This window comes from Sinocyclocheilus anshuiensis, unplaced genomic scaffold, assembly GCF_001515605.1.
Source record: "Sinocyclocheilus anshuiensis isolate Anshui unplaced genomic scaffold, SAMN03320099.WGS_v1.1 scaffold226, whole genome shotgun sequence".
NCBI lineage: Eukaryota > Metazoa > Chordata > Actinopteri > Cypriniformes > Cyprinidae > Sinocyclocheilus > Sinocyclocheilus anshuiensis.
Genome location: NW_015544137.1, coordinates 84,168 through 105,080, shown reverse-complemented (window position 1 = coordinate 105,080; position 20,913 = coordinate 84,168). Strand labels below are relative to the sequence as shown.

Below are 20,913 nucleotides of genomic sequence, written 5' to 3'. Positions count from 1 at the left end.
TACAGCAAATAAAAGTTGTTTTGTAATTTGTGCCATGTTTTATATGAATTTATACAGAAAGTTGTATGTTTTTGGTGCTGTGACTGGTCATCATATTGTAAGTATTTTACGGTTTTTATTCACCTTTTAGTTTTATCAGTCAGAATGCATTCTCCGTGGTATGATCTGGTTTTAAACTGCGCCCACGTATCTGACGTATCTGACATCCTGAGACCGTAATATCTGCCACTTTGTGACCTTTTCTCCTACAGAATTCACAGACAGTGACAGACAGCTAGTAAATCTGCCCTCAGCCGCCTCCATTTCCATTTCCATGTGTATGAGGTAATGTTTACCCTTCCCTACACCCACCACAAACCTCCCTGTCCTTCTCCATCAAGACCTCCGGATACCAGGTACCAACTTGATGCTAAGACATCCAGTAAACACGGAGGAGGTAGAGCAGTAGGTTGTTTCCTAAGGCAACTGTATGGCCATTTAGAATAAAGAAATCCTCTTGAAATTTTACTCTTAGGTAAAATTGCAACAGTAGATATTTAATGGTGTTTTATCTTGATGTATTTGTTGTTGAGAGTATTTTGCAGGACTAACCAGTGTGGTTGCCCTCCATGGTAATCTGTGATTTTACTGCTTGCCATGTCAGAAAATAATCATTTCTTGTCCAAACAGACCGTCAGGGTTTTTGACACCATTGGATTTTGTCTTTGTTCAGCAATGTCTGACACACACAGCATTCTGCAGCCATTGCATTCTTCACAGAATCCTTTAATCCACAGCTAGGATGAGAATGTAATCAAGTGAATTCCTGCTCTGATATCATGTACACACAACATTCTGAACCTCCCTCACATTCTTAATGAATTATGCAGTTGTTTCTCAGAATATAGTGAAGGAATAACGCCTGGTTTTAAATTAAATGACCATATTATAATAAGCATATATTTAAGATGTGCATATGATTGAAATACACAAAGTACTTTCTTGTTTGTTTTAATGCATTTGATGGCTTAATCAGAGAAAAATGAGTCATGTTGTAAGAGATGTCAGCCCACTCAGTGGGTCAACTTATTTGGCTAACACATGAAATGCTGAACCATATTAAGTATATAAAATCCAAAAGTTTGAAATGAAAATCCTGTTACTTATATAACAGCAGCTCCCACATATTCTCCCCTGCAGCACCTTATGACTCTGAGACTGTTTTCACCAATAGGGCTTGAACAATATTTTCATCAACCCTCTCATTTCCCTTTGATTTTAGAGGTAGCTAATAATTTACAGTAGGACTGTGTTTGTTTGACAGGAACAAAGAAAGACGCTGATCCAGAATGATGTTCTACTCGGCCTCCAACATTATTATGGATGTTAGTCTGTCAATGATGTTCCATTTGTTCCATCCACCAGAACACCTCTGGGTCTATGGGATTTTATTTTATGTTTATTAAGTACTGTTTGTATTTTATAAGAAAAGAGCACCAAAAAAAAACTTACAGAATTTACCATGACAACCAGTTTCCACCAGAATACTGTATCTTAATGAGTGTTAATGCTGTAAATCAAAATAAATATAATCTCCTTCAGACAAAGTAGTAAACTTATGGAGTCTGCTTAATTAAATTTTTAGTGTCAAACCAAGTTGCCACAATGTCATTGTGATACAGCTATGTTTACCAAGGGAACTTAGTGCATAAAAATATAACAATCCAACCGTTGTTCGGCATTTGAAGAGCATTTTGGACCATATTTCGATATAGGCCTAAATTCTGTAGGGGAGAGTGGGGTAAGATGAGCCACTTTTTACTTATGTGGTCCTCAAGATAAGGGAAAATTATGCAGAAGTACAATCAAAGTATCTAAAGTAACTTAAGGATGTTTCCTATCATTTTATATTATCAGAATGTATCTATGACAAAGGGTTCTAAAAATATGGCTTCTTAGAGATTTGATAATAAAACTAAGCAGTCAAACATCATCTTTCTAAGACATTATTGGGAGGCAAAGAGTGACATATGCATTTTGTAAGTAGTCTGCTGTTCTGTTACAAAGATCTCATTGCTTTACTTTACAAACTATCGTTGTTTCATCTTATTTTTTCATCTTATTTTTGGCTATAAAAATATCAGCAGCTGCACCTAATTGTATATTTTGCTCCGTTATGGCCTCTGAATAAAATTAAAAAAATAACATTTTCTTTTTCCTTATGAGCTCCATATCACTAGCCATAAAAGCCTGATGTATCAAATATGGTACTCCAGACTGACTTTTTTTTGTTACATAAAAACATAGATTAGTGTAAATTGAATAATAATATAAAAAGACTGATTACCCCTTGGTTAACTGTAGACAGTGTCTTAACATAGAGGCTAGGTTTATGCAACTGGCCCCTGGGCTTCCTCTATTGACCTCTATCTATCATGGTCTGTTAATAATCCCCACTTAACTGGCAACATCAGTCTACTCTAACCCAACCTTCACTGATAGCTGCTGTGTTTGTGGGTCCTAAAGAACTCTATATAATTGTAAAGAATTACTATTTGTTCCAAGCCGCCTGTTTAACTTCCGTGGTATTTTAATATTCACACTGCTCTTTTCCATTCAATGAATGTGAATGGAGATGGATGCTGTCAAGCTCAAAAATAAATTCTTAATTTGTGACCACAATATCTATTCGTCCTTCTGCATGTCACGTGCGTGGCTCCACACATTTGGCTCTTGCACTATTTTGCACTTATATTCTCGAGCCATGTGATGGCCAGTATATATATATATATATACGCAAATGAGAACTGAATATAGCGCACAAGTCATATGAGCTCCTTTTATGATGCTTTCTGTCATTTTTGGAGGTTTACAGCATCTGTTCACTGCTGATTTTCCAGTCTCTGCTTAACTTCTCGTTTTGTTTTAACTGGGAAAAAAAGCAAATCACACAGGTTTGAATGACATGAGGTAGAGTACATTTTATTGGATTTTAAGTAGCCAGCACAGCTGCCAGTTTAGGGTGTTTGTTTAAGCGCATACAGCATTATATCTTCTAGCAGACATGCATGAATTAATAAAACATTGTGTTGCGTTATAAAAGCTCCATTTTCTTTCACCTAACAGTGTTTGGCTTTGGATCAATGTGTGCAAGTGGAAAGACATGGTAATCCAAACACACGGAAATGAAACCATGTATAATATATAAACTATATATCTATAGTCCATCAAGACTAATGGAATATTGACTGTGCGGCACCTGTGCGCTTCTCTCTGGAGAGCTGCTTTGCTTTCCTGATCAGAACATAATGCGTTCAGAATAATTGAGTTATCAGCGCGCACCCATCACATTCAAACCAGAAGTGCTAATAGCAGCCGTTATTGTTATATTCCATATGTTTGAGTGTGTGAATGAAGCACTCAGAAGGCCGAAGAACAGCCTTGATTACGCCAAACAGCATCAAAACTATAATTAAACACTCATAATCATTTAGAAAGTTCAAGAGGCAGAGTTAGCCAATGTGGACATCCACTTGAGGGAAAACAAATCAAGTATTTGGAATCATTTGCGAATCGGCGCTTGGAAATATCAATTGCTGATGCAGTAGCGCTCTGCTCCAAAACCAAGTGAGCTGCCTACTTAGACAGCATTTTAGGGCCTCATAGGCACGCTCTCAAGTCAAGAATTATTCTGTCTTCTACCTCATTTGGGCTGAGATCTGAGGTAGCATTGTATTCTATGTAGAGCAAGCAATGGCAAAATGCAACAAGAATAAATTTATCCAATGTGGATGAAATGTCAATAATTATGATGTTTTGTAAAATAGTAAGTTTTTAATGGATTTCATTGCTAATTTCTATTATTAAATGAAGAAACTTTATATAAATAACTAATGTAAATGTAAAACTAGGGGTTGAACGACTTCTGATTTTTTTTTTAAAGTAGACTTTTATGTGATTGAAGTCGACTAGTCACTGATGACGAACAAATAAAACAAATAAGTCTGGAGCTGTGATAAACACCTTGTGCTCAGCTATGGCATATGACACAGCATGGCTATTGTGGCTATTGCTCCTATAACAGCTCGTTTTTATCAGTTCTTTTGTCTTTGGGTCGTTATATTTCTCATAGATTTCTGCTCGTTCTAAATCAGATACAGATAGAGTAGCTCAGTAAAGATGACATTAATATGAATGCATTAGTGAGAGCGATTGCGTGTGTGAATTAATTCTACCTGGCAGCGTCTCTCTACTAGTAGTGAAGCTGTGGAATTTAGTTATTAAGAAATATATGCTTGAACTTTTCAGTTTCTAAGCTATTTTATTGAGAAATCACAGAACAGTGTTGACAATACTGTACAATAAGCTGTTTAAAACGTGCATTCTCCCGTTCAATTTCGAGCATCCAGTAATATAATCACACGTCTTGTGGAGCGCTTTTAGAGTATGCATTTATTTGTCATTTGAACTGTTTGTAAACCGAGCGTAAATGTGGAAGTCCTTCAAAGATTTCTTATCCTGTTGCGCCCTCTATAGGACCAGCGACTAGTCGACGTCAAGCTTAAAGCGTCATGGCAGAGCATTGAAGTCGACCAGTCTATTAGTCGGTGCAACCCCTAATATATGATCAACTAAATCAGTTGTGTACTATCACATTAAACTACCAGTTTATACATCAGAGATTTAACTTAACTACAGTGCCTTATGGTAGAGTAAGATAAAATGCTGGCTCAATTTACCCCACAACATTTGGCTCACTTTGCCCCATAGCTGCCATTTTGGGAAAAAAAACATATACTTATACATTGCTAAATCTCTTTTATGCATCATAAATATTTTTAGACCTGGATAAATTTACTTTGATGTAACAGACATTACATAGCCTATGTTATGCTAAAACAATTTTTTAAAGTTTTTTTAAGTAATTGGTGCCTTCCACTCCTCCCGTGTGTTTCTTCTTTTCAGTCTGGCAGAAATTATGGGTGGTTTCAACATATATGGTCACATGACAAAAAAAGTGTACAGTTGGCAAGATACAGGGGGTGGGTCAACTTACCCACTGGCTCATCTTACCCCACTCTCCCCTAGGCCTATTTAATGACTACCCTCCTTTTTATCTTGACAAATATTACACTTTTGAACTAAAAATGAATCATTAAATCAGTCACATTTTCACCAATCTTCAAAATCAGTGTCTGAAAGTAGTAAAGTGTATGACTGAAAACAGCTTATAAATCATCGCGTCTCATCTGCTCTGTCTTGAGCACCCGACAGGCGGGAGCACCGAGCTCCGGAGAAAACCGTTAACACGCGGGGAGGGGGTGCGCGCGCAGAGAGCCTGTGTAGTCACCTACACTTCACTGGTTCACGCTCATCAGCCGTGTTTTTATCGCGGGGCATCTGACTGACCGGCCGACCGAGAGGCGCACCATGAACCTGCAGGAGCCGCTCGCCGCGGGGGGACCATGCTCATCATGAGTCGCTCGCCGGGCAGCAGGACTTGAGACCTGCGGTTTATCTGAAATCGCCGAAATTGTCCCTCATAGCACAACCCAGAATTTCCTCCACTTCTGTCACCTGGAATTGCTTAAACACTAGAACTAATCATGCTGTGGAAAACGGGACTGATTTTTCTGTGCTGGGGCTTGACGTCCGGGGAACTCCAGGACAGGCAGTCCGGTGCTGCTCCAGCGCAGAGAATTTTGGATTTCGGCTTCGACCCCTCCGGAGTTTACGATACCGTCGCCTATTACGAGCCTGGGGCCATTGGAATTTTATTTAACATGATGCACGCTTTCCTTTATGTGGTTCAGCCAAACCCGTTTCCTGAAGGTGAGCTCAGTCTTATGTTCTTGAACTTCTAAGCAAATGTCATATTTCTCTACGCTTGATTATTAATTTGAATCAGATTATTTTATGTTCCCCAATGCTTGCCATTTCTTCAACTGCATCTACCATATCATGAGCAGGTAGATGCTTCAGGTGTGAGAGGTGTGATGTCTCCATGGTGGGTTAGAAGGTGTGAGGGGTAAAATATGGTTGGTTGTTGTATTCTCCACCTCTGCCTTGTTTTATCATTATTTGGTAAATCTTGAGATTAAGATTGTAACCCTGTGAGTCACTGTCCTAATGAGCTAAAACACTAATCTGGAATGCCATATGTTGCTGTTCTTTTATTTTCCAGCCTGCCACAGGTGGATATAACCTGGTTCCTGGGGGAATCCCAACCGTACACACCCATTTCAGATCGTGGAGAACTTCACTAAAGAGCTGATGAGTTGCATCAGGTGTTTGATTAGGTAGACATACAAAAATGTGTTCTATTGGTGGTCCTCCAGGATCAAGGTTGGGAACAGCTTTCTGTTATAAAATAGTAGCCACCAAGCACATATAGATGTTGCTGTTGTGCTTGTCATCCCATACATTTTGTTTTGTATGTGCTCTTCTGTTTCCAGTGGTTATAAATCCTTCGTTTTTCTGCAGCATGCTCGTTTCTCATTTAGTGATGATCCCCCTCTAGCAGTAGGTCTAAATCATCCGTGCATCTGTCTTATGAACGCATAAGGCACTGGCGGCATTTTGTTTTCTTTTCTCCCCTTTTCCTTTTTTTTCCCTTCATTCTCAAATAAAAATAGCAACGGCTGTAGCCTTTTGGCAAATTAATTAGAATGATAAAAGCTCTCTGACAGGCCTCCAGTATGATAATTCAGCCCACTGCGTTTGATTTGCAAGAAAGAGACAGCCATACAGCTGCAACAGTCTCACCATAACTCTGATTCTGCTTGATTTGTTCTCTGGAACTACATATGTTTGTGCCAGGCTTGGAAGTCATTTCATAGCGTGGATTTTTCAAGGCGTATTCGTGAACTGATTTAAGAAGCTGGTCAGACATGCTCAAATCCTTTGATCTTTAAATCTGAATGGACTTTGACAAGTGAAAGTAAGGACACTGGTGTGTGATGGTAACCCCGTCTTTAGACCTACGAAACTACTCGTAAGATCAAAGCATGCTGGGGGACGATGGTTCGGTAATAGCCTATTAATTGCTCAGTTTGAAGGTCTCTAGTTTCACAGTTATATTGCCAGGAAATATATTAGAAAGTACTTAGGAGCTCTTTGATCTCAGACATTGACCTGGCTGTCCTGACTGCCACCTTCGGGTCTCTTTATGTTCTCTGAGCCTCAGGCTGTATCTCATTTTGCCCATCAAAGCAATTTTTTTTTTTTTTTGGAGAAGCATATGATTTCTGCAGCACTGGCATCACCAAACAAATGTAAAATAATTAGTTTTTTTCTGTACAGATCTCAAATATTCCCTCATCTGCCACTGGTTGCACAAACAGATATTCCTGACCAAACTCGCACCATTGGTTGAGTCAATATTGTTGTGTCAGGATGCTCAAAATCCAGAGTAATGTTTTATAACCAATGAATGGATTACTTTTAGTTGTATTTACATAATAAGTAGGGACATTATGAAGTATTTTTATAACATGCACTACCATTCAAAGTTTTGAGTCAGTAAGATTTTATTTATTTTTTATTTGAATAAAATAAATTAATACTTTTATTCAGCAAGGATGCATTAATTTGATCAAAAGTAATAGTAAAGACATTTATAATGTTACAATCTATTTTAATTTAAATCCATTTTGAACTTTTATTTTTAACTTTTTATTTAAAGAATCTTGAAAAAATCTAATTTTCTACAAAAAATATTAACCAGTACAACTTTTATTGATAATAATAAGAAATATTTCTTGAGCACCAAATCAGCAATGATTTCTGAAGGAGAGACACTGAAGTAAGGGCTGCTGAAAATTCAGCTTTGCCATCACAGGAATAAATTACATTTTAAAATATATTTAAGTAGAAAACAGTCATTTTAAATTGTAATGATGCTTAACAATATAACAGTGTTTCAGTATTTTTAATGAAATAAACATAGCCTTGGTGAGTGAAGAGACTTATTTTAAAAACATTAAAAATCTTGCCGACCCCAAACTTTTGGAGTGCAATAGTGTTTAAATAATCAGTTATGCAATTGTAATGTGAACACCCTCACAGTCCATAACAGGTTATATGACAGAACCCAAAACTAGCAATCCAGGTAATGAACTGACTCAGTCCATCTCAGGACGGCATATGCAGTGGAAGCAGTTGCCAGGGTAACATAACTATATCCTAGTGCGTGTTTGAGTTTCTCCCATTGGCCTACATATGTCTGAATGCTGTAGTGCAGTGGTCACCAACGTGGTGACCACCTGGTAGCCCGCATGGAGTCTCGGAGTCGCCCGCCAAGCACGTTCTATAAATAGCCTAAATTAGCGTCGGCCGTTAAATGAAATCATATTGAGATTATGATAAAAATGTATGTCAATAATGATGATAAACTCTGGACATTTTTACTCAAAATGGATTCATCTAACATCCTATCACACAACAGAAATAAATGTTACAGCAACCAGTCAGTGCATGTCGCTAATAAGTTTGCATGTTCTGTGTGTCTGTGTGAATGCGTGGAGTAACGTTAGTTTAGTTTCATCTGATACACAAACTCAAACACACGTGACTCGCGGTGTTTTCAGCGTCTGCGTCTTAATATATGAGGACATGAACACATGCACTTCATCTTCAGAGCTGCTCTGAGAGTCACTTCACCAGCTTTATGCAGTTTCATTTGAGAAAAAATACCGTCAAATACACGCTGAAACTAAAACTAACTGAAAGACCTTCACGACAAGCCGTCAAAATAAAAGTCCGGTTTAACGTGAAATTATGACCGAATATTACTACTGTATACTACAATGCAATTCTCAAAGTAATAATAATAATATTATTTTTAAGGAATATCATACAACCAAGTTATTTTTTATTATTATTAATTTATACATTTCTGTTGTGCAGCATCATGTCTGATCAAATAAAATAAAAATGCAATGTTTTGTTTTGTTGTAAATTGGTTTTCATTTGATTACATTTTAAAAGATTGATTAAATTGTTAAAGTTTTATTAATTCATTTCACTAGACACCATTTTTTATGATAATCTGTACTGAATTTAGGGAAAAATAAAATGCATTTTTGCATAAAATGCAAGATATATAAAAAAAATTATATATATATATTGGAGTATATCAAACAAGTAGCCCTTGAGACTATTTTATCCCTTCAGGGAGCCCTCACTCACAAAAAGGTTGGAGACCCCTGCTGTAGTGTTATATGAGGTGTGCATATATCCAATGCTTTCTGGGAGAAGTGCAGTGCTTCAGTAGATCTGAACAGATACTTGTTTAAGCACAGTACAACCAAGACTATTATACAGTAGATTTTGCCAGGAAGTAGGTGAAAGTTGCTTTTACAGAGATTTTGGTTTTGTGTCATTTAATATAGTGTAAGTGCAATTTTATACATGCAAATTTTAACACCTTAAAGGGGTGGTTGATTGCGATTTCACTTTTTTAATGTTAGTTAGTGTGTAATGTTGCTGTTTGATCATAAACAATATCTGCAAAGTTACGAAGCTGAAAGTTCAATGCAAACGGAGATATCGTCTTTTAAAATTCTGGCAGTTTAATGCCTACAAAACCGACTGGTAAGGGACTACAACGAGTTACTTCCCAGGTCCGTTACCTCAAGAACCCAGAATTTTACATAAACCCCGCCTCCGGGAACACGCAGCAAAGGGGACGAGGCCATGCTGCGCTGCTTTAAAGAAGAGGAAGAGAGAACTACAGGTGCACGTAAAAATCTATTCATACATGAATCGCGATTCTGTCTTCTAACGATTCTAATGGATTCACAAGTTTCAAAATCAGTGTTCTAAAGCAGCGGTTTTCATCCTGTTCCTCGCGTCGCCCTGCTTCACACACCTGCGTCTCAATCGGGCTCAAATTGATAAGCAATATAGACGACGTCATTATTTACAATACAACCGGAGCACTTGCCACTATGTTGAGGGGCGGGACGTTTAGACGCACACTAGAGGTGGTTTAGCCAATCACAACATACTGGGCCAGCTAATCAATCAGAGCCCATGGTGTATTTCTGAGGGAGGGGCTTCATAAAAGCAGGAAATGATCAGTGCGTTCAGAGGAGAAGGGACAGAGAGGTGTGGAATAAAGGTAAATTATGTGAAAAAAAATAATGCGTTTTTTAACAAACGAAGCATTAACACATGTTAGACTGCACCCCATAAACACAATCAAGCCTTTAAAAAAAACAGTCAACCACCCCTTTAAGTCTGATGTCCATGTCTGCCACATAGAATGGGTTCAGATCCGTGCCAGCAGGGCTGCTGAAGGATGAAGCACCACTGTTGATTGCAGATGGCATCCTGTGTGGCATATCTGTAGGCCGCCCCTTTGCTCCTCTACCTCTCTAGAGGTAGCTTGCACTTTTTCCTCTCTCTGTTGCTCCCTTTCTCCTTACCCTATTTATTTCACTCTGCTTGACCTCCATTCTTTCTCCTCCTTGATTCAACTGAACAAGCCCTGCCTTACATATTCGTGTCTGAAACTCCTCAAAGGAGTCATATTTAAAAGCTGTTGCTGTTATTTTTAGAGGGGTCATTAAAAAAGCAATGAACATAATTTATTCAATTCTGATGAACAACTTGCGACTTGGACATAAATCTAAATACATGTAATATTTAATTTAATTATAATAGAATAAAATAGAATAGAATAGAGGAAGTCAAAATAAGAATTTGTAATTAATCATATCCTTACATTAAAAATGCAGTGTACAGTAGCGGTATTCCAGACTATGATTGTTATTTTATAAGCAGCTGTGAAATATTTCCCACATATTTGAATGCAGTGAGTATTACTGATGTTTGAGGAGGAAGCTGGAGATGTTGGGAGCATGTGATTTGTCATTCTGTAACGCTCACATGCTCTCATGACTCTAGCGTGACTGTGGTGCTCCTGGGTCTGGCACATGTCACTGGATTTCCTGAGGCATCTTCAACCCAACATGAGGCCCATGAGCTCCAGTGCCCAGCTGTCAGCACTATCAAAATGAGCTGACATCCTAATATTATTTTAGTAATATTCTTAATAAAACACTACACTGTAAAAAAAAAATGGAACAAGCTATCTACCTAAAAAATTATGGTAACACATAATATTTTTATATTATTTTTTTAATGGAATCTACCTGAATAAATCATGTAAAATATCCTAAATTAATTCATCTATGACACAATGTACAGTATGTGGAAAATAATGTTTTTTTTACTTTAAACCGCATAAACACATTTCATTACACCAGATACACAAAGTAATGTTCTTTTTAGCAGCATCATATGACTCATTTAATGCCTTAGAAGAGTAGTATCCATAAGCTCTACTCTTCTGCACAATAGTAACGATTGCACTGTGCAATGGAAACTTCAACGTAACAGAAACTCTTTCAAATGTCAAACATAACTGAACATTAAACATTAATAGATGTTTCCCTTCACTCAAAAACACATAAAATAGCATTTAATTTCAACATTTACTCTCCATATCCAGTCATATGCAAAGCATGCTGGGAACTAACAATCACCTCTAAAATAAAACTGCACAATTGAGCTAATACTCTTAAAATAAATAGGTAGCCTTCTTTCCTTCATTTTTTTAGTTTAATCAGTTCCTCAAGTCAACCCTCAAAACTGCTTAAGTTTCCTTTTTAAAAAAAAAAAGAGAAAAACACATCTCTTTGTTTTATAAGAAAAATAGTCCTCAATATTTTCTATACAACACTAAACCACAATTTCTTTAATGAAATACACACTATTTTTAATTATCACCTTAATTTTTTTGATGAAAATTACAAGACCCATGATTCATTTACAGTGTTTCTGTTGCCCAGTAATATGTGAGTGATAATTTTGTGCTGAGTATTGGCTGTTTCTTAAAATGTTGTGGACTTTTCAGCATATTGGTGGTTATCAGTCAATATTTGTCACGGTGCACGAGGGAGGGACGAGGAGACGCTGGAGAATACTATTCTTGGAATTTAATTTCACAATCAACAAAGGTTTACACTCAGGAACTCAGGTATGACATTTGTAACAGCAGACAAAGAAACACTGGGAAACACAGGGTTTAAATGGAACGAAACTAATGGGGCACACATGGGAACACTATGAACTAATTAATCAAACACAACTGGAGACGAATTCACATGACGAGGACAGGAACAGGAAGGACCAAATAAGGAAAACAGGAACACGCACGTGACCGATCGGCCCCCCCTCCCGTAACAGTACCATCGGCGGATCAGGGAGCCATGGCGGAGCAGGGGACTTGGGAGGCCATGGCGAATCCTCCGTGGCCTTAGCCGGCTCGGCCACCATGGGCATATGGCCCCCCAAAAAAAAATTTCTTGGGGAAAACTAGGTATCCTGGGGGTCGCTCAGGAGGAGCGGGCTCTGGCGGGCGCTCTGAAGGGGCGGGCACTTGAGGGCGCTCTGGAGGGGCACTTTCGAGGAGCAGGCTCTGGAGCTGGAGCCGACACTGGAGCGAACTCTGGGACTGGAGCGAGTGCCACTTGAACGTCCGGCGGGCTTGCCACATTAACGTCGGCAGGGCTTGCCACATTGATGGTCGGTGGGCTTGAGTGAGCCGCGGTCGGCGGCGAGCAGTAGAGTTGAGCGACTCTCGATCCTGGGCTGAGGACTAAGGAGGAGCTTTGGAGTATTCAGGGAAGTGCGGGAGGAAAGGAGGGAGCGGACTCATTGGAGTGATATGTGGAGGAAGCTGGCTTGTGGTGAGTTGGAGCGTCCACATGCTTCCGGATGGGGATCCTCCACATCTACTAGGAACTTGGAACCAGTCATCTCTAATACATAATTAATAAAATCCGCTACGGGTCTGCGGCAATCGTCAGGAGTCAGGAATTTAAACAAACAATCATCTTTTAGTCCCATCCGGGAGCAGGCATTAATCATGGCATCGCTCCAACTCACCAGATGTAACACGCTCAAAAACTCCTCCACATACTCCTCCAAAGGCCGTCCCTCCTGCTGGATCTGTAGAAGAAAATCCTCAGCCCAGTTCATCTTTCTTGGTCTGCTGTTCTGTCACGGTGCACAAGGGAGGGACGCGGAGATGCTGGAGAATACTATTCTTGGAATTCAATTTCACAATCAACAAAGGTTTACACTCAGGAACTCATTCATTACAGCAGACAAAGAAACACTGGGAAACACAGGATTTATATGGAACGAAACTAATGGGACACACATAGGAACACTACAAACTAATTAATCAAACACAACTGGAGACGAATTCACATGACGAGGACGGGAACAGGAAGGACCAAATAAGGAAAACAGGAACTCAATGGGAACATACATGTGACAATATTAGTGGTTATATTTATTTATTGTTGTTCAATATTGAATATTTATTTGTGCAGGCTCATTACACCTATTTTTACATTTAATTAAATCTATAGTTCTATATCTATAGTTAATTTTAAAAATCTATATATATATATTTTTTTTTGTAAATCACATGATGAATATTTTTTTTATTATTCAGTACATTGTTTTGATGCCTAAATTCACTTTTTAGAAGCATTTTTTAAGAACTTTTACTTTTTAGTGTTCTTTTTGAAATAAGTTTAGACAAAATTGTATAAAATTAATTTTGGTCAATTATCAGTTAACAGCCATAACATGAAAACAATCAATTTTATTATCGGCACATTGCCTATTTTTAATTTTCTAATTTCAATCACCTGGACTATTTTTTAAAATGTAAACGAAGCTTGGATGGCAGATTGTTTTTTTTTATTATTATTTTATTTTATTATTTTTGTTGTTGTTGTTTGTTTTTCCAGAGTAGGTCTTGGCGATAAAATGATAACAATAATTATCGCGATATAGGCTAATCGCCCTCGATAAAACGATAACAAGAGTTCGATAAATGTTCGATATAATGTTCATGCGCCAAAAGCGGAACAAAACCGCGCTACTCATTTGAAGCACGCCACATGCCACTCGGCTCAAATATCAAACTGCTGCGCAGCTAGAGCAGATGCGTTTACTTGCTGATCGGTTTTGGTCAAACGACACTAAACAGCTCTGTGAGATCCTCGGTAGCTAATTTAAACTAGTTTAAAGTCAGATGAAACGACGCTAACAGCAGAAACACTGTGCGCAACGATACAGTCAGAAGGCTTTTAAATCTACAAATCGCCATTTACCATGGATTTACTGTAGTAACATTAACTGCAACGTTATTGTGGCAGAAATGTTGGATATTTGAATTTTTTTATATTATTAATGTAAACATTTATTAAATGTATTTAATTCTAGCATTTTTGTGATTAAGCTAGAGCGTTTTTGCAATTATACTAAATGTATTTAGACTACTGATTTTCATTCAAATACCTAGAAACCATGTAGTTACATGTTTACCATGGTATTGAGGTGCTCTGTGTGGTTTTAACTGTTATCATGATCTAAATGTATGCTACTATGGAAGACCAATGGTTAATTAAAAAAAAAACTCAGTCAGAATAATTCAATTTCACCATATAAAGGTTATGATTTTTACAGATGTTACTGTTTGAGATAATGAACATAATTTTACATCTGCATCCTAACTCAAGCTACTACTACTGTCAACTCAAGCTACTGTCAAATGTACATTTCTAAGAGACAAAAACTGTTATATTAATATTGCAGCCTACACTGCAAGCTTTGCTGAAGATAAGCATCATCAAAGTCAGGCAACACAATTTTTCTATTAAGAGTAAGACATTTATTTTAAGGAAAAATTACTGGAAAAGTGTAAAAATCAAAACCGTGAAGTGATTATCATGTTCTGACCATAAAGTGTAGTTCAAAACCACAACTAACTAAATGATTTACATTTTTAATAGCAGATTAGGCAATATATTTTACAAATGCTTCCAGTTATACCAACTGATGTTTGACGCATTTGACCATGTTGACTCCTGCAGTTTTCAGCCCAAATCAGCACAAAAAATAAATTAAATTTTTTTTTTTTAAAGTATGCAGATTCTGTCTGGCCGTGCTAACGGCTTAAACGCTCTGGTCCTGGCTTAGTTGTTATAAGCATATCACCCCAAAAGGCATGCAGCATGTAGTCCCTTATCTGAGAGCTGGGCACTGCTGCAGATACGCTCCTGTGTGGATGTGCTTAAGCACTGCAGGGCTTGTAGCTGCTCTAAATCTTGCCCGCCGGTGCTTTCGATATACACATACACCCACACAAACTCAGTCACCTTTGGTGTGCTTTACCTAAGGTTCTGGTTGGCAGCTGATTCACAAGACCACTTTTAAAAGGATTTCAAGCTGTTTGTGGCCATTGAGACACATTGACAGTCTGGCTATAGACATCTGTAGTGTGTGAATCTTCAAGACTAATTACATAATGATGACCAGGTCATAATGTTGGTTACTCGACAGATAAACCATAGCTGTCTTACAGTGACATAACACAACAACCATGCTGAGCTATATATAGAGTATTGTAATGGGGGAAAACCATTTTATTTTTGTCTAAATTTGGCCTTGCATTATAACTTGAAGAGAACCGACTTCATACAGTCTCTAAAAATCACCTTGAGACTATTTGGTTAAAAATAATAATTATAAAAGTAATTATGAATTCATAATTATTATGAGAAAAGCTCTATTTGTTTACAGATGCCGCTTGGTTTGATATTGTGTTATCATCTGTTCAACTAAATTAATATATTAAGTGTGTCTTATTGTCGAAATATGTTGTTGGGCCGCTGTATTTGTGTAGTCTATTAGTGGTGTTTGTGTATGTGTTGATGGTAAGCCTCACTGGAGAGCTGCAGATTTACACTGTCACAACTAAACCATTCCTGCTGCTAATGTGATGGTCACATTTACATTTAAACCCTAGTGAGCTCTTTCCTCCGCTGCCTCATGTTAGCGTGGCATTATGGGATGTCAGACGGCAAGCCCTTCAGGTGTTCTGTTCTGCAGCGTTGAGAGGAAAGTGGGGTTGCTGTAGCCTCTGAATGAAATACTTATTTTTAGAAGAGTTACTTTCTCTCTCCAGCATGTTGTGTGGGTTGGATTTCTCTCTAGAGAGGGAAACAAAGGCCTAAACTGAGAGAGAGAGAGAGCAGTGAAAGACTGTCAGTGATTCTGAGCTATACGGCCCTTGATTATACAACCACTTTTAGCCAAGGCAATGAGATATTGAGCAAAGACTCTGACCATTCAAAAATGCTTTTGCACATCCAAAAGATTTTCTTAAAGGGGTCATAATTGGAGATGTATAGGGTCAGTCATTACTAGGTAGGTATATCACAATTATTTCTTAAACTTGTGTCCCAGTATACAGTATCATAATGGTACTGAATTAGATTACAAAAATAGGTTGAAAAGATGAACTTTAGTGTTATCCACTTAACAAGTTTAATATATATATTTTTTTCAAAATAACAAAAAGAACCATGAACATTTAAAAATAAAATGTATAAAATAAATGTTTTAATCATATTAAAGCAGAGCTTGAATTTCGTCGTGGGATTGCGCATAATTCTACTGATTCCCTCAGTTTCCGCACTTGTAACTCGGGAAATTCCCGCAAATATTTCAGCGTGAAAGACGCTCGGAACAGATGACTGTATCAATGTATCATTTGCACGTGCTTTTGATTCTTACATTTTAAACATTCAAGTGCTCAATTCAGTACTTGCGAGCTCTCTGTAAGACCCCTTTCTGTGAGCTCACACCCAAAGCGCACGCACATAGAGCCGGATCTGAGAGTGCGCGACTACAGAATGAAGTTGTGTTGCGCCTTATTGCACGTAAACATCCAAATTATGTCAAAATGCGCGTCTTGATGAGTATTCACGTAAACAGCCGATTTATACTAAACATTGGCGTATATAGGTTTATTAAGTAAATGTAAATAGTTGAGAAACAAAATTTACGTGTAGCAGTTAGATCCGTGCATGAGGTCTTAAAGGGGTCCTATTATGCTCTTTTACAAAGTCTTGATTTAAATAGATTATTCCGTTTCTGTGGTATTTCTGTACCTGGATATTACTGTTATACCTACCTGAAAAACTTAAAGCACAGTTCATTTTAGTTGTATCTTGTTATTGTATTTGTTTGTGCCATTGCTTGTCATTTATCTATTCTTATTTTATTATTAACTGTTTACTTGTCTTTTTTAGTTAAAATAAATTCAATTCAGAGTTTGAAATCAAGTGGTTTTTTTTAAGTATCTTCCCCACAATGTAAATATGAATCAACAACATTATAAATTGTAAAACACAAACACACTGGGTGATGAAACATTTAGGTTGGATGATTGTAGTAGTATAAATATGTAAAAAAAAATACCCTAACTTCCCCCTCAAATTAAGGTGGGGCTGAAGCCCCAGGGCCCGCGAATTGAGGGGGCCCGACGTGATTGGCTGTGGAGGATAGGAAAATTAGACCTAGAATTGATTGGCCATCGGGAGCACCCGAGCTTTTCCAGGTGTGCCGATTGCCGAAATCCCACCACGCCCCCACATATTAGTGTCGGCGCTATTTCAGTCCAAAAGATATGAGCTAGGGATGTTCTTTTTGGTTATTTTTCCTAACCGACAACCGACGCTCGTTAACCGATTGTTAACCGTTAACCGACAAGATTATTTTCAATTAGAATTGAATTAAATTAGAAAGGATAAGTGTCTGTGACCCGTTAAAAATACTAACATTTGTTTCCCGGGGATTAATTTTACATGCGCAAAAAGCAGCAAACAACAGAACATGAGGATTCTCATGGTCATATCACATCACGCACCTGCAGCGCTTCTTTTTCTTTAGGCTTATTTTACAAAAGCACAAAGATTTGTTTTTATTGTGAATTGTACACAAATGAAGGCAAACCTTTTACAATTTCTATTATCTTTAGGACTAAAAGGAGTAGTTTCTTCTACTGTTAGAAGGAAAAATTTCAAGTGATTGCGCCGTATGCGCGCACACAGTTAAGCATTGCTACCTTCACAATGCAGCCTGTTCATTATCATAATAAAATACAGTCAGTCAAACATATGAAAAAAAAACAATGTAGTAAAAAAATATGTAGTAAAATCTGTTAAGCCGTTAAGTGTTATCACAGTACCGCCCTGATGTTATGAAAAACATTTTGTTTTACGTGGATATTGGAACGTGAGTGAAGTACCATTATAAATAATAATTTGCCATTCAGATACATAGCGAATACGGAAACATTTGATTTTGTGTGGAATGAGAGACCCAAGGTTGGTTTCAGTTTCGTTTTAGCCTAGATTAATTTGTTTTGGCTTGTCATTTATATTGCTATAGCTGAAAAATTTAAGGGGGTCTGAATACTTTCCGTACCCACTGTATATACAGAATGAAGAAATGTAAGGAAGAGAGAGAGAGAAGAGCAAAAGAATGGCAGTATTTCACATCAATTAATCACAACCTAATGAGAATCATCAAAGAATTAAAAATCACCTTAAAAGGGGCTCAAACTTTAACACGCATCTAAATAGTTGTAAACGGTTACTTGCATTGGCTTCGATTGCTGAACAAGAGTCCTGATGCGGTAGACAAAGGAGGTTCTTGATGAGTTCTTTTAGAAGTGAGCTGGAAGTTTACTTTTGGTTCTTCTGAAGATAGGAAAGTCCACAGCGGATCGACAAAGTTACTTGAAGATAAAAACTGCCGGAAAATCAAACTCAAGGAGAGAGAAGAGAGAGAAGAAAGGTTTTGAGCCAAGATTAGTCGGAGCTAATGACTTTTGAAAGTTCCTATCAACACCCACCTTTTGGGTGGGATGGCCAATCAGAGGCATGAATTTTGAGCGGAAGAAACTTTCTTTGTCTCTGTTTATGGCCCATTTGCATGTTTATTGCTGGTCTGGAAGATTGGTGCAGTTTTACCCAAAATATGCTACAAATAGTAAGATGCATTTCACGATCACATAGTGTAGATCATTGTTTGAGGAATAAAGAGCTGATCATTTTGATACCAAGAACGAAACATCTAGAAGATCTTAAAGCAGAGATACACTCATATACCTGAATATAAGCATTGAGAGTCTACTCCCCCCACCTACAATCCCTGCCGGTACGAGACTCGAACCCACAACCTTTGGGTTATGAGTCCGACTCTCTAACCATTAGGCCACGACTTCCCCAGTCGGCCCGTTTATGGCCCATTTGCATGTTTATTGCTGGTCTGGAGGATTGGTGCAGTTTTACCCAAAATATGGTACAAATAGTATGATGCATTTCACCATCACATAGTGTACATCATTGTTTGAGGAATAAAGAGCAGATCATTTTAATACCAAGAACGAAACATCTAGAAGATCTTAAAAGCAGAGATGCACTCATATACCTGAATATAAGCATTGAGAGTCTAACTAATACAAATAAAGAGTTGTAACTAGGCTAATATAATAGGGAAACATACAAACAACACATGCATATACCAGATACAATTGTAACTGATTAATTGTAGTCTAAATAAGAAAATGTTTTTATGTGTGTGTTATGTGTACTGCGAGCATGGGGGTAGTTCGCTGGCCATCAGACATCTGGTGCCAGGTACTGTGGATGGCTGTCTCTTAGGACATTGGAATGTGTTTGAAGTCGATGGGGAGACCAGAGAGTTGATCTGGTTACCATCTTCTTGATAATGGGGGAAAGACCATTGGCAATTTAGCACCCATATAACTGTAGAATCTGGGGCCAGGACTGTAATTTATATGCAAATGTCAAAAGGCTGAAAGGGTCTCTGAGACATAAAGCCCCCATGACCCTCAATGATCCTAAGCAGACGCTACAAAGGATTTGTTGTGGAGTGAGGGGAACTAAAATAGCCTAGCTATGTTTACAGTGTTTATTCAATTATTATAATGTTTATAAACATTTCGTGTCGGCATTAGGCCTATTTCTGAATTAAATAATAAAATGTGACTTATACGCGACTTGTTTTTTTTCCCCCCTAAAAACAAATCTTTTTTAATATTTTGATAAATTACTGAAAAAAGAAATAATTGACTTTTAAACCATTTAACTGATTGTATTAATCGGTCAAAATCCTTACGGTCGATTAACCGGTTAAACGGTTAAAATGAACATCCCTAATATGAGCGATAAAAATGTCTTTGTACTCGTTTACACTAGAGATGCGGGTATCTTTTAATCGCCTCGGCTTTACTGTACCGCATGGGAAACAAACACTAAAAGCCAAGTGATGAAACGGCACTACGTTAGCTTACCTGAATAAACCGCGCAGCGCAAAAGAACAGCTGGGCCACACCCAGCTGTAGCTCGACAATTTCGCCGCTCTTATGAAGTGATAATAAGCAGCCAGGGACGCAGGAAGTAGGGGTGCTGGAGGGGCTGCAGCACCCCCTGTTTTCAAATGGTTGCAAATACAACGCTAAGTTTGTTCATTTAAGTTTATTCAGTTTTAGCATTTAATAATTTATTTGTAATAATCTCTGAAATTGAAATTGGGCTATAACAAACCCATGTTTATCTTTATAAACATGATTAATTTTACTTGTGATGTTTTCTATATGGTATTAGCCTATCATAATACTCATGAACACGTGACGCTGGCGCGCTCAGAAATAGGCGATGGGCTCTGATTGGTTAGCTAGCCCAGTGTGTTGTGATTGGCTAAACCGCCTCTAGTGCAAATGTCAATCGTCCCGCCCCTCACCTCAGCTGCATGTGCTCCGGTTGTATTGTAAACAACGGCTTCGTTAATATCGCTTATCAGTTTGTGCCCGATTGAGAAGCATAGGATATTATTGAAGAGGATCGTGCAGAACCTGTGCAAGCACGGCTTTTAATGGTAGGCCTATGCTTTTTGTTTGTTGTTGTCTCATACTTTTAGATACGCTGTTATTTGTAAATGCTACTGCTTATGTTAGCTTTTAATATACGG

The 20,913-nt window shown here is 37.9% G+C and overlaps 1 protein-coding gene across 14 annotated transcripts in view; it reads left to right on the top strand.

The window, feature by feature from the left end:
• The first annotated feature begins 5,296 nt into the window (after positions 1–5,296).
• LOC107694976 (prominin-1-A-like) overlaps positions 5,297–20,913 on the top strand; it is a 61,345-nt gene continuing 45,728 nt past the window's right edge. For 10 of the 14 annotated variants that reach the window (XM_016494720.1, XM_016494719.1, XM_016494717.1 and 7 more), the window contains exon 1: positions 5,298–5,811. In XM_016494720.1, the coding sequence (XP_016350206.1) occupies positions 5,586–5,811 (226 nt within the window). In that variant the 5' untranslated portion in view covers positions 5,298–5,585. Of the gene's footprint in view, positions 5,812–20,913 lie in introns of all 14 variants that reach the window. The other 4 variants (XM_016494722.1, XM_016494725.1, XM_016494727.1 and 1 more) reach the window with 2 other exon arrangements.